This window comes from Cadophora gregata, assembly GCF_030347475.1.
Source record: "Cadophora gregata isolate MNR1 chromosome Unknown scaffold_20, whole genome shotgun sequence".
Taxonomy (NCBI): Eukaryota; Fungi; Ascomycota; class Leotiomycetes; order Helotiales; family Ploettnerulaceae; genus Cadophora; species Cadophora gregata.
Genome location: NW_026695943.1, coordinates 17,745 through 30,318, shown reverse-complemented (window position 1 = coordinate 30,318; position 12,574 = coordinate 17,745). Strand labels below are relative to the sequence as shown.

Genomic DNA, 12,574 nt, shown 5'->3' with positions numbered 1-12,574 from the left:
CTGATGAGAACTGCACGAAATCACCACAATATCGCGGTGACATATTTATGAGCTAGATTTATTTTGATTTTGTTTAATTATGTATTAGTTATCTACTGTGTACATTTCTCTTGGGTCTACAATGCCCCAACACCTACAAGGATGCGCTTCCAGCTCTTGGTGCGATCCAGCCTCTTCTATCAAAACAGTCCCCAGGCTATGGACGTGAATCCAGATATCTAAAGCTTTTGAGGGCTTCTCTCTTTCACTTCTTAGTTTGTTTCTCTTCTCCAGGTACTTCTTACTCCCCTGGACGTCTCCGTTTTGCTGTGTTGTGTGTATTCTCTCCTTTATTGTTACCAGCTTCAAGAAACAATCTGCTTCAATGTTGCCATAATTCCGTGATTTGCAGCTCACTCTCCAGCAGAATCAAGGCTTGCTTTCAGAGTTGGCCTAGATGCCAGCCCTGTGGGTGTCCCAGTTGCATTGGACCATGTGGGGTAGTATGTATGCCATTGCCCATCGTCATAAGTTGGAGTTGATGTGGAAACCACGACAGAGGAAATGGAAGTCGAGTATGTTTCGACTGAGGTAGTTTGAGCAGATGATGCGCTCGAAGTAATAGCAGAACTGCTCGAATTAGCGGATGTGATCGGTGTGCTTGGTGAGATGGCGAGGCTAGAAGTGGAAGTCGAAGTTGATGTTGTAGGGGAGGATTTCGAGCACGAGAGTTTGGAGCTCGAGGATAGTGCTGCAACGCTGGTAGATGACGATTCCGAGGAGACAGTCACCGATGTCGAGGTGGTTGATAGCGCACTTGAAGATGCTGGGACTGGAATTACAACGGTGACAGGGGGCGAGCTGACATCGATGATGGAGTATTCGGTGGCTGTGGTTGTAGCAGTCGTTGGATCTGATGTTTGTGTGATTGTAACAACGATATTTTGTGTTGTCTTTGGCCCCTCAATGATCTTCGTTGATACAACAATATCAGTGACAGGCGGCAATGTCACATTGTCCGTCTCAACAATCGTAACTGGCGCAGGTGTATGAATGATGGTCGTGACGATAGTCGCTTGCGGAGATCCAGCATCGGTCGCAGCAGGCCCTCCATCAACAGGCACAACTGAATAAGTTGCCCTTCTCACCAATGGTACCAGAACAGGAACCCTTTGAGAAAGAAATGGTAGCGATGAGCCAAAACAAAAAAGTGATGATACTGCAAAGAGAGTCGGGGTTGAGGTGTTAAGACGCATGTTGACTGTCGCACAAAAGCTTGAAGTGGAAATGTGATGCGATACTTGCACAGATATGATGAGTGAGCGAATATGATAAGAAAGAAACCTTACCGGGGGTTGGAGATTCAGTTTAGATATACGCAGTTACCCGATGGCATTTGCATTTGGGAGGGGTTGGTGTTCTTGCGCATGGCTGGTGTTGTGCGCGTAAATGTGATGGCTGGTACCTGCATCCCCACCAAAATACTTGGAAGGTTTTGGTGTCGCACCATCTAGACCACAAAGATTTAAGATAGTAGACTGGTTCCTGTCTAATATATAAGCGCTGAGGCTCTCCAGCCAGGGCCAAGTTGTATATTTGCCGGAACAGTTATGGTGTTGTTGTTGTTGATCTGGAAGGCTGAGGGAGAGTTGCATAGGGCCTCGGCTGCTGGATGCCAAGCGTTATGTAAGCGACTTCCATATCTTCAGGGGCTCGGCTCAGCCGAGCATCATTGCCTGGAATGTTGTGCCCTGCAGGAATGTGGAAAATTCTTGTGGCATGTCTTTCCTCGTTTTTCCTGTTCTTCCTGCGTATTTTTCTATTTTAGCTCCATGGATCTGACCTCGTTCGGATTTATTGCAGGTTGGTTCAAAGCACGCTTCCATATCGTGAAGTTCCGCGAGGAAAATACGATCTCTTGCTTCATTCTCCCTTGAACTCAATATCAATACAGGTGCCATACGAGTATTCCTCCAATGGTGTAAATTCCCAGTGGAAAATGTATACCCTTTTTTCTGTCCAATTCCAATGAATCAGGCGACCATTGTGTCCCATTTCCCAGGCACATCCGATTCTTTTTCTCGTGCATATGGCAGCGGCACACTGGTCTGGATTCTTATCGGTGCGCATAGTCTTGGCTAGCTAATCGTCATCGAAGCTCACCGCCGATGGCTTTGTTCCTCCTCTCTCGTCTTGAGTCGTGCTTCAAAACACGAGCCAGTCGAGCCAGTGTGAGCAACATCCATGATCGATGTCCTATCACGGCATGGAATCCTTGGTCACCTGTAGCATGCACCAGCTGCGAACCGTCGGGTATCAAAACACGGAACCAATTGGATTCAGCATGTCCTGAAAGCCTCCGGCAACTACCTTGATGGCGCAATTATATCTTTCACCGTACCCTCTTTTATGACACTCGCGCATTTCTTCTCCCATGATACCCGCTGTCATAGATTGCATTTCTGAAAAGCTTACGGTTTTGGGTAACGAACTTCCCAAATCACAGAATCAAATATCTCCACGATGGCAGAGCAATCGCCCTTCCTGCGAGTCCCGAGCGAGATTCGACTTATGATCTACTCCCTCCTCTTCGATGATCGCAACGAACGTACATTCGAGATCCGAAATCAAGATCCTGAAGCCTACAAGCGTCGAGGCGCCCCTCATGTGCGAGCGCAATATCGAGTTCTGGGCCGCGACCTTGTGCGCCAGAGCAATGCGACAACCTACCATATGACAACAGACGTCGAGTTGCACGTATCGATCATGCGTGTAAATCGCAAGATTTACGAGGAGACGGCACACATTCTGTATGGGAATAGGGCATTCAGTTTCGGCAGAGATATCGAGGCCATCGTACCCTTCTTTTCGGATATCACAAAGCAGACTAGACCAATGGTTCATGAAATCTCTCTGGTTAAACAAGGCTCGGTGTATGCGCGCGATTGCGATCGTTGCGAATGGAGCAGTGTTTGTGATTTCCTGAAGGATCATATGCAGCTTGGGAGTTTGAAGTTGACTGTTGAGGGAGGACGTCCTTCGCTGGGGTGGGAAGGTTTACCCGAATACACTGCTTCGGATTTCAAAACACTGTTGAACGTTCGGTATGAGCCTTTGGAGTGGGTATGGGAATTGCTGTCTATCAAAGGGATTCGGAACTTGGAAGTGGATTCGGAGAGTCATCATTGTCCGCCTTCGCACTCAACTGCAATGGCTTTCTTTGCTTCGTTTTCCTCTTCCATAGAGAAGGGCTTCACCGAGTTTCTTCGCTCGGAAATGGTGGCTGAACCTTGAGTTGCGTGTTCAGACAAGAGGATCAGTTTCTTCCTACCGAACCAGGCCTGTCTCTCTTGGCTATGTTCTATTGATCAGTATTCATGAGGAAATGTAGTCATCATAGGTTTCTGTATAGCCGATGCAAGTCTATTTACAAACGAGTTCCAACCTGTACGTCAGCTGAATCATCTTCACTCAAGCGAGCATCTCATATGCAAGATAGAAGGTGGAAGAGGCTGGCTTCGCACTTACTCCACGCAATAACAAAAGTAGTATGCATCTCGCACTGGAAGCGGTCAGATCATGCCATCAATCACAACCAATCTCCCACGCACCAAGCCAGTCCAGACGGAATCGTCCTCCTCGGCAGCCGCCTCAACAAAAGCATTGACAAATCACCATAAACACAGCGTATTCCGTCACCACTCACCCACCCCCATCAGTCACAACGGGCAGTGATTACTGTACCGGGTCAGCCTCTCAGTGATTATTCTAGCGCATGAGGGTGTCGGATCCACCACACCACTTGAATCGCACGCAACAACCTTGACAGGGAACTGCCATCAAGGTCTCCCGTTATCGCTGCGCTGATTTGAGATAACAATAATTAATGCCGTGCTCATAGCCTACCGGCGCAAGTCGGAGATATGCACACACATGGATTTCCCGTAGTAAGACTCACTGTGGGTTGCACATATATCAGCTTGCGCTGTCTCACCTGCTCAGTTTTGGTTCTTGATTCTACGATTTTGCGAATTTCAGGAACGGAAACACAAAAACGATACTTTTCCACCTTCCAGGGAACCAGAGGTTCGGCACTCGCGGAAACGCTAGAAGAACTCATGCATCCTTCCATGGCATCCAACCAACCAACGATGGCTACCACAACCGATCTTCAGGAACACGCCAAAGTCAAAACACCAGCATCACATGACACCACCTCCCTCACCAACATCCTCCAAGTAAACAACAGTACCTCAAACATCTCCCTCGCCAATACAAATCCCAGATCCACCTACTTCCCCATCCTCTCCCTCCCCCTCGAACTCCGCCTCAAAATCTACAGCTACATCCTCCCCCCAAGACACCACAAAATCGTAACCTCCCTCCCCTCAACCAACTTCTTCTACAACACCTCCGCTTCCTCCTTTCTCCATCCACCATCCTACCCTTTCGGACGTTCCGCCCCTTTATCCCCCACCGGCAAACCTCTCACTGTCCCCTACAAAGTTCTCACATCCAACACCCACGCCTCCTACCCACACAACACCATCACAACCGCGTTGCTCCAAACATGCAAACAGATTTATTATGAAGCTGAACCGGTCCTGTATGGGAGTAGCGAGGCAGTGTGGGATTTTGGCGTGCATTTAGATGCTGTGAGGGGGTTTTGGGCGGAGAGGAGTCAGTTGGCGAGGGAGTGTGTTAGGAGTTTGAGGGTGGCGTGGGAGTGTCCTGCTGGGGAAGGTATCTTTGAGAGTGGAAGTGGTGGGGAGATTTTAGGGCGCAAAGTGGTGGTTTGGATGAGGTTCGTGGAGTATTTGAGGAACGAGCTGAAGGGGTTGAGGGAGTTGGATTTGATGCTGTGGTGTGCGGATGGGGGTGTGTCGGGGTTTCCGAAGGCTGACGAGGAGATTGGCTGGGATGTGAATGAGGATCTGAGGATGCCAGTGAGGGAATATGGACTGAGTGAGAGGGATGAAATGGCATTGATAGAAAGAAAAGAGAGGTTCGAGACGGAAAAGAAGTGGCGAGAGTGGAGATGGACTGAAGATCTCCTTTCCATGCCTTCGCTTCGGCAAACTAAGATCACATGCTGGGCAGCTGTGCCTCCTAAGATGGAGGAAACCGTGGATTTCAGCGTCACGGTTCCAAAGTTTGATTCGTGGGTCGCTGGGAGGATGGTCGCAGATTCTATACTGAGAGCAAAGATAGTTCAGGATGGGATTGTTGTGAGTGAGGAGGTTGCTGTTCTGGGGAGTACGACGAGCTGGATGGATTTTCGAGGACTCGAACAATAGAACTATAGCTGTACCAAATCTTTTACTCTGAACGCACCTGTGGGCTGCAGGAAACATCAAACAAGTCCTGGCAACATCGAAAGAACTGATCACATGACCTCAGATTCCTACGAGGCGCTGTTGATCACTTGTTATTATCAAATCTTCCAGCGCTCCTGACTTCCCAAGGATTCAGCATTTGAGCTATGAGATAGCCATTTCAACTCTAGCCTACGTTGGGAACAAGATGTGAGACAGTTCTACAGAACTATTAACTGCATGTGGGCGACGTTGAGATGACCTCCTTCGTCCTTAAACACTATATACACAAAAAATTGTACATAGCACCCAGTACTACGCTACCTCACTATCAAAACTCAGGCTAGTTTATACGAAACATCTTCAACGTTCGCATCTCGCTATCCAACCTTCCCTGTTGAGTGGTTTCATCCCCACGGTTGAAGTGGCGCTTTAAGCCTGTCCGTCCAGGTCAATATCTATTTTGCCAAAAGCCATCCTTCAACCCCGCAAGCGATCTCCAACATCAAAACAACTGCCGAAGAGTCTGATGTTACGTTCGGCAAAATGTAAACATGCGACACCAATGAGTTTGCAATATCCTTTGCATTTGTGTGGCGTTCTATATTGTGATATGCATGATCGGGTTCAATCCTGCGAGCAAGGAATCGTCCAATATCCATGTGCGGGGTTTTACTGCGGTATATCTCCCTCATTTTCTCTCAAGTAATTTCTCCACGTCTTGGAAACTTCAACTGTCTCTCGAGAACTTGACGGAAATCCCAACCTCGATATGCACATCCCAAGCATTCTCGCAGCACTCGTCCTCGTGCACGATGTCCACAGCACGCCCACCCCAGCCAATGACTTCGAGCTCTCCAAACGGCAATTTTCCCAAGCAGCCATGATGCGTTTCGAATGTTCCCAACTCGTGATCGAGCGGATCAACCCTCTCGTGCAACCAGGTCAATCACCCTCTACACACACGCATCAGATCGCCGGCGGCAACTCATTCAACTCAGCCATGGAACCCGTGGCTTATGACCCAGCTGCAAAATCCAGCTGTACGAGTTGTACGTTCAGTGAGGACTTTAGTAATTATTGGACAGCGAATCTGTATTTCAAGGCGAGGAATGGAACGTTCAAGAGGGTGCCGCAGATGACGAATCTGGGATTGAAGGGGAAGAATGGGGGGTTGACGGTTTATTATATCCCGCCGTATGATGGGAAGACGAAGGTTACTGCTTTCAAACCTGTGAGCGCTACTTCAAATTTCCAGAAAATTCTTGGTGGTAGACCGCAAGTTTGCGGAACTCGATAGGTAAGAGCTTTCAGCTGATTTTTTTCGATTTAGGGGTTCCGAATGATCGTCGGCGACCCAATGTTGCGGTCCAAGGCAACGATGCAGAAACAGCTCTGCCACAGATGCTTCAGCAACAAGCAACAGGATCCATTTGGAGGGGCACCATGTACGGGAAACGACACCGCGACATTACCGAACAAGATGTGTGGTGGTGGCATTCGTGCTCAGATCACTTTTCCAACGTAAGTATCAACTCATTCCGTCTCCACCAGGCTTCCAATACCTATAGCAACTATATTTGCAATAGATACTGACTGCAAACAACAGATGCTGGGACGGAAAGGACATCGACAGTCCAGACCATAAAGCCCACGTTGCATACCCCAGTTCTGGATCTTTCGAGTCCACAGGCCCATGTCCATCCTCTCACCCCGTGAGACTACCGCAGGTCATGTACGAAGTTATGTGGGACACAACTCCTTTCAATGACCCCAAACTGTGGCCAGTCGATGGTTCAAACCCATTCGTGTACTCTATGGGTGATCCGTGAGTTTTGTTTACTCCTGTCACTTCGTCAATCCCAGTTTCCTGGTTCTACAATGCTAATGAAACATTGGTAGTACTGGCTATGGCTGGCATGGCGATTACCTCTTTGGATGGAAAGGTGATGTGCTTCAGAAAGCTCTCGATGCTAGATGTACCGGCGATAGATGTTCGGCGCTAAAGACGCAGACTGCAGAACAGGCGAATGCTTGTATGAAGGGGCAGGAGGCTAAGGAGCCTGTGGACGGATGTGAGTTTTCCTTCCTTTCTCACCCCAGGTATAGAGGTGATTGGTATTTTGACTTGTGACTGACTACCTACAGGGCTCACGTCCTTACCTGGCAATTTACCTATTACTTACGGGTGAAAGGCTTCTGATTCTGAATTGTGGTTTTGGATTGGTTCCAAGCTAGACTTCGGCTGATATCAATTGAGTCTCGAAACTGCTCATAATAAGTGTCTTAGACGGTTGCTCAGTCTTGTCAAACTCGTATTTTAGAAGTAATCGATAGCGTAGTTATCAAAATGATCTCTCTGACAGAGACAACCGTCCCAAATGATAGTTCAGCCGAGCCATCAAGATATCATGACCTCGTAACAACGAAACTACAAAGTTTGAAAAGTAAATATTCTTCTCGGGTATACAACGTCGTAGGATTTTATGCATCCTATGTGCTACGAATATTTCTTGCGGGTGCTCAACAATTCTCTGACAATATCTGCTTTGGGATCCCTCCTGATACGTAAGGTCAGCTCAGTAGAATTTAACCACCCATAAGATAAGCATCGCGGTAATCATCCTTTTCGCCACACTGTGCCATGAGCCTCACAACTGGCAACCTGGCAACCTCGAGAGGGCCACACACGGCTAAGCGTGTTAGAAATATGGGGATTGTAGGCGTAGACTCAGTACTATAGGCCGTACTACTAAGTACGCTACCCCTTTATATAGGAGATTCTCTCTCTCTGTAGTAGCTCCTTATGCAACTGCAATTATAACATAGTAGTAATTCCAATCGATCGAAAAAGACCTTAAAACTTTATTTTTATTAAGATCTCTACTTCATCAACTCTTAGTGTATCTGCTACTACGCTACGATATTATCCTAATTAAAAGCACTAATTCCCCACGTCACCGGAGCCTTAAAAGGTAAAACTCTACTAGAGTTCAATAACTTCTTTAAATAGGAGCTTAAGACTAAACAAGAGCTAGCTAAAGCTAGTGTTCTTTATCACGTTCTTACTAAAGTTAGCGTGCCGAATAGTATTAATTAGTAGAATACTCACGCTAAGGAAAAGAAGGAAGCTTTCAAAATAGTTGTTAACTTAATCTCTAAGCTTCTCTTTCCTAAGTATAGAGATATTATTAAACTAAACGACACTAAGCCTCTCTAGGAAGCTATTCACGTAGATAAAGGTAAAGTAGTTCAAGGGAGTCTTGCCTTTACTAATATAAGAGACGATTTCTTTAAGATAAAGTTTATCCCGGGGGAGGAAACACTTCAGAACTATATTATAAAGCTCTTACTCTTTAAAATAAAGCTTAGCAGCGATAGTAAACCTCTTACTGATAAGGATATATATCTTAAGCTATTATAGTCGCTGCTAGCGTCCGGAGCTTAGATTACTATAGCGCTTACCCTAGAATCATAAGACCTAGATCTTAGAGATACTATATAAAAGCTTAACGAATATTAAATTCAATAGAGGGAACAGCTTCGACCTATAGCTACTAGTAACACCGCGAACTACGCGAATAGAGGCTATAATAGAGGGAGAAGTAGTAGAGATAGTAGAGGCTAGAGGGGTAGAGGCTACTCATATGAGAGAGGTAATATATATGAGAATAGGAGAGGACAGGAAAGACGGAATAACAATAGCAGGGGTAGTAGCTAATAGAGACGTGGAGGGCACATGGAAAAGAGAGGAAATCGCCCTAAATTAGGCCGAAATCAGTGTGCCCGATATAAAAGCTACAACTACTAATACGTAGACTACACGGAAGCTGAGAATACCTACGCGAGAGATAGCGCTAACAAAGTAGAGGAAATTAAAGACGATAATACTTATCCTATGTTCCCTTCGGAAGAGATTTACTACGCTGAAGACGTAGAATATGCTTTATTAATAATCTCTATTACAGAATCTGTCTAGAAAATCGACTCTAGCGCTACTCGCTACTTTAGTGGAGTTCTAGCTGAGTTTAAGCAACTTAAGCGCTAGCGTAACACTAAATACGTTAAAACAGTAACTAATTCGTACTCGACAGCTGAAGGTTATAGAGATATTACTATTAATAAGTTAACCCTTAAAGACGTATAGTATATACCTGACTTTGGAGCTATAAAGCTAGTATTAATATATTAACTCTCAGATAAAGGAATTAATACGGAACTAACTAAGACATCAGCAAATAGATACCGGAATAGTGAACTAGCTTTTATAAGTATAAGAAACGGAGGTTTATATATTCTAGATACAAATCCTTGATATTAAGTTACGTATAACGTAATTCTATTAGACTTAAAGCTACTGAAGGAACGAATAGAGAGTTAGCTTAGCACAGAGGAAATAAAGGCAGATCTACTCTATAGGCGTTTAGGCTATATAAATTACACCTATTTAAAGAAACTAGTTACTTACAGTAGTTACGGAATAAGACTGATTTCTGTTCCGAAGCTAAAGGGAGAGAGGTATTACAAGGCTTACCTTACAAGCCGTATAAAAGAGCACTTTAATAAGAAGTCAGATAGTAGAACTGATATACCTATTCGTCGATTATACGCTGATATCTCTAGTATCTTACTACGCTTAATTCGCGGCTATAAATACTTCCTTTTAGTAGTAGATAATACTATAAGGATATGTTAGGTAGATCTCTTAGTTAATAAGTCTACGTTAATTATTCAACTAGTTATTCGGAAATTAAAGCTATAGTTTGAAACTCAAGGGTAAAGTAAATTCCGCATAATTATCTACTAGAGGACTAATAATAGTAAGGGAGAGTTCGGTCCTGAGTTTATTAACTAGCTATAAGAGAGTGGAATTATTCCTAAACTCTCTCCTTTATATAAATACTCTCTGAATAGAGTCGTAGAGCGATAGATATATAAACTAGCTAAGATTACACGCTTAATCCTTTACGACATGAAGATACCTGAGAATATATAGTACTACGCTATTAAGTAAGCGGTAAAGCTAAAGAATAGACGCCTAACTACTGCTTTACTATATAAAACAGCTACTAGACTTACTCCAATTGAAGCGTATAAAGGACAGCCTATAAACCTCTTTAAAATAAGAGTATTTAGCTCTATAGTGTACCCTTTGTATCTACTAGGGCTATATTAGGGTAAAATAAAGTAAAGGACGATTCCGGGGTGTTTCATATTAGTAGGTATAGCTAACACCTTAACCTATAGGCTCCTGAATATAGAAACCTTTAAGGAACTGGAAATAGCCGACTATAGCTTTAACAAGTATATAATATACTCTATACACACTAGTAGTAAGGAAACTACACTAAAAGGTAGTAACAAGGTAGTAGAAAGACCTCTGCTACTAGCTACTAGTCTAGTACTTACTAAGAGGCTAGCTAAGGGTACTAAAGGCTTAGAAAGACCTCTAAGAGAGAGGCTAGCTATAGAAGCTGAAAGACTTCTAAGAGAGAGGCTAGCTATAGAAGCTAAAAATCCTTTAAAGGGAAGTGTCACGAACCAGGCTCAGTCTTGGTACAAGTCACGGGTTGGCACCATAATACTGATGGTACTACCAAGTGGATGGCACCAGTCGGTGTTTGGTACCAAAGGGTTGATGGTACCATTGAGAGAATGGCACCAACAAGAGAATGGTACGAATTAGCGAGTAGTACCATACTCCACGCTCGTTGTCATAATAATAGTTATGTTGATCACGGTGGACATGGGTCACGTGATGTGCTAGCTTGCTAGACGGGCTTGCGGGCTTGCGCGCCCTGCAAGACGTCTTGCACGGCTTGCACAGGAAGTCGGAAGTTCTATATAACGAGTAGGTAGTTTCCTAGATAGTAGAGCTTCGTGCTCAAATCAAATAGCAAGTTTACACCTAGTTTACCACTGCTTGTAACGTCTCAATTCCTATTGAGAATCGAGCGTCTTGTTACCTTACTTCATAGCTGATACCAACCGACGAGTCTGTACTCACGACACCGACCGAGTTAGAAACGTTACACTTTGAGCACCTCACTTGAAGTATCGTCAGCAAGACACAATGGCCCCTAAGGAAGGATCCGTCGTGGGAGAAAGCTCCCAGACCAGTAAGAAGGAAGACAAGGTTACTCCACCCCGAGTCAACCTACCGGATACCTTCCATGGTCAACGATCCAAGCTAGGACAGTTCGTACTCCAGTACCAGATGTACCTAGCCTTCAACGGAGACAAGTTCGAGGCCGAATCCCTCAAGGTCTTGTGGATCGCCTCGTTCCTCCGCGACACTGCAGCACACTGGATCGAACCAGCCCTCAGCGACTACCTTCTCAACCGACATGTGACCGGAGCTTGCTCCACCACCATGACCGAGAAGAGTCGCGTCATCTTCCGCACCGTCGCAGGATTTACCACGGCTATCAAGGGAGTCTTCGGAGACCCCAACGAGAAAGAACAGTCCGAGAAACACCTGCTTGGCATCCGCCAACGAGGATCCGTTCACGAATACACTGCCGAGTTCCACCGTCACTCCATGCGACTGGACTGGACGGATAGTGGTTTGAAAGCCCAGTACTACAAGGGCCTAAAGGACCATATCAAAGACGAACTCTCCAGGGCCGACAAACCCGACAGCCTGGAGGAAATGATCAAAACGGCTACAACCATCGACGAACGGATCCAGGAACGACAGAAGGAAAAAAGAGGGTATTTTGCCCCTACTCAATACAGGAAGCCTCAGTTCCCGGAACGACATGGGAAGAGAGGAGGAAACTTCCAACCCCACCCCAACAATAAACGGAGTCATCATGACCCGATGGAAATGGATGGGGCCGAGAGAGGAGGCAAGGGCCAGGCTGAGAAGCAGAAACGACGAGAGAAGGGCTTGTGCTACACCTGTGGCAAGGCCGGCCACCTCGCCAGGGACTGCTCTCAGAACAAGAACGGAGGGAAAGCCCCTCCTAAAGACAAACGACAATTCGCTTTGGCCGAACGAAAGACCGAGCGCCGCGAAGCGGCAGTGCTCGAACGAGTCAGCGAGGACGACGGTTGGGAGGAAGTCCTGACCGAATCCCTCGAAAACCAGCGAATCAGTGATATAGAATCCCTGGACACCCAACAAGAAAGCCAGGTGACTAATGATCACTGGGCAGACCGGCTGCCCATCATCAACGAAAATGGGGCCCTCCGCTCTCACAACGGAGAACGACGAGTCTGGATGCACGTGGGAGATAAGCCAGACCTAGCGGAAAAGCGAAGGACTCACGATGCCC

The 12,574-nt window shown here is 45.9% G+C and overlaps 4 protein-coding genes across 4 annotated transcripts; 3 read left to right on the top strand and 1 right to left on the bottom strand.

The window, feature by feature from the left end:
• Positions 1 to 32: 32 nt before the first annotated feature.
• ONS95_008466 (uncharacterized protein) lies at positions 33 to 1,579 on the bottom strand. Its single transcript, XM_058502020.1, has one exon. The coding sequence runs from the start codon at positions 1,233 to 1,235 to the stop codon at positions 393 to 395; it is 843 nt and encodes a 280-aa protein (XP_058349190.1). The 5' UTR covers positions 1,236 to 1,579; the 3' UTR covers positions 33 to 392.
• A 923-nt stretch (positions 1,580 to 2,502) lies between these two features.
• On the top strand, positions 2,503 to 3,273 carry ONS95_008465 (uncharacterized protein; the record flags this gene model as incomplete). Its single annotated transcript, XM_058502019.1, has 1 exon — positions 2,503 to 3,273. One exon carries the CDS (start codon positions 2,503 to 2,505, stop codon positions 3,271 to 3,273), a length of 771 nt encoding a protein of 256 aa, XP_058349189.1.
• A 629-nt stretch (positions 3,274 to 3,902) lies between these two features.
• ONS95_008464 (uncharacterized protein) lies at positions 3,903 to 5,276 on the top strand (the record flags this gene model as incomplete). The annotated part of the gene is made up of 1 exon (XM_058502018.1): positions 3,903 to 5,276. One exon carries the CDS (start codon positions 3,903 to 3,905, stop codon positions 5,274 to 5,276), a length of 1,374 nt encoding a protein of 457 aa, XP_058349188.1.
• A 790-nt stretch (positions 5,277 to 6,066) lies between these two features.
• On the top strand, positions 6,067 to 7,486 carry ONS95_008463 (uncharacterized protein; the record flags this gene model as incomplete). Its single annotated transcript, XM_058502017.1, has 5 exons — positions 6,067 to 6,528; positions 6,628 to 6,818; positions 6,904 to 7,122; positions 7,197 to 7,369; positions 7,443 to 7,486. 5 exons carry the CDS (start codon positions 6,067 to 6,069, stop codon positions 7,484 to 7,486), a joined length of 1,089 nt encoding a protein of 362 aa, XP_058349187.1.
• Positions 7,487 to 12,574: the final 5,088 nt, after the last annotated feature.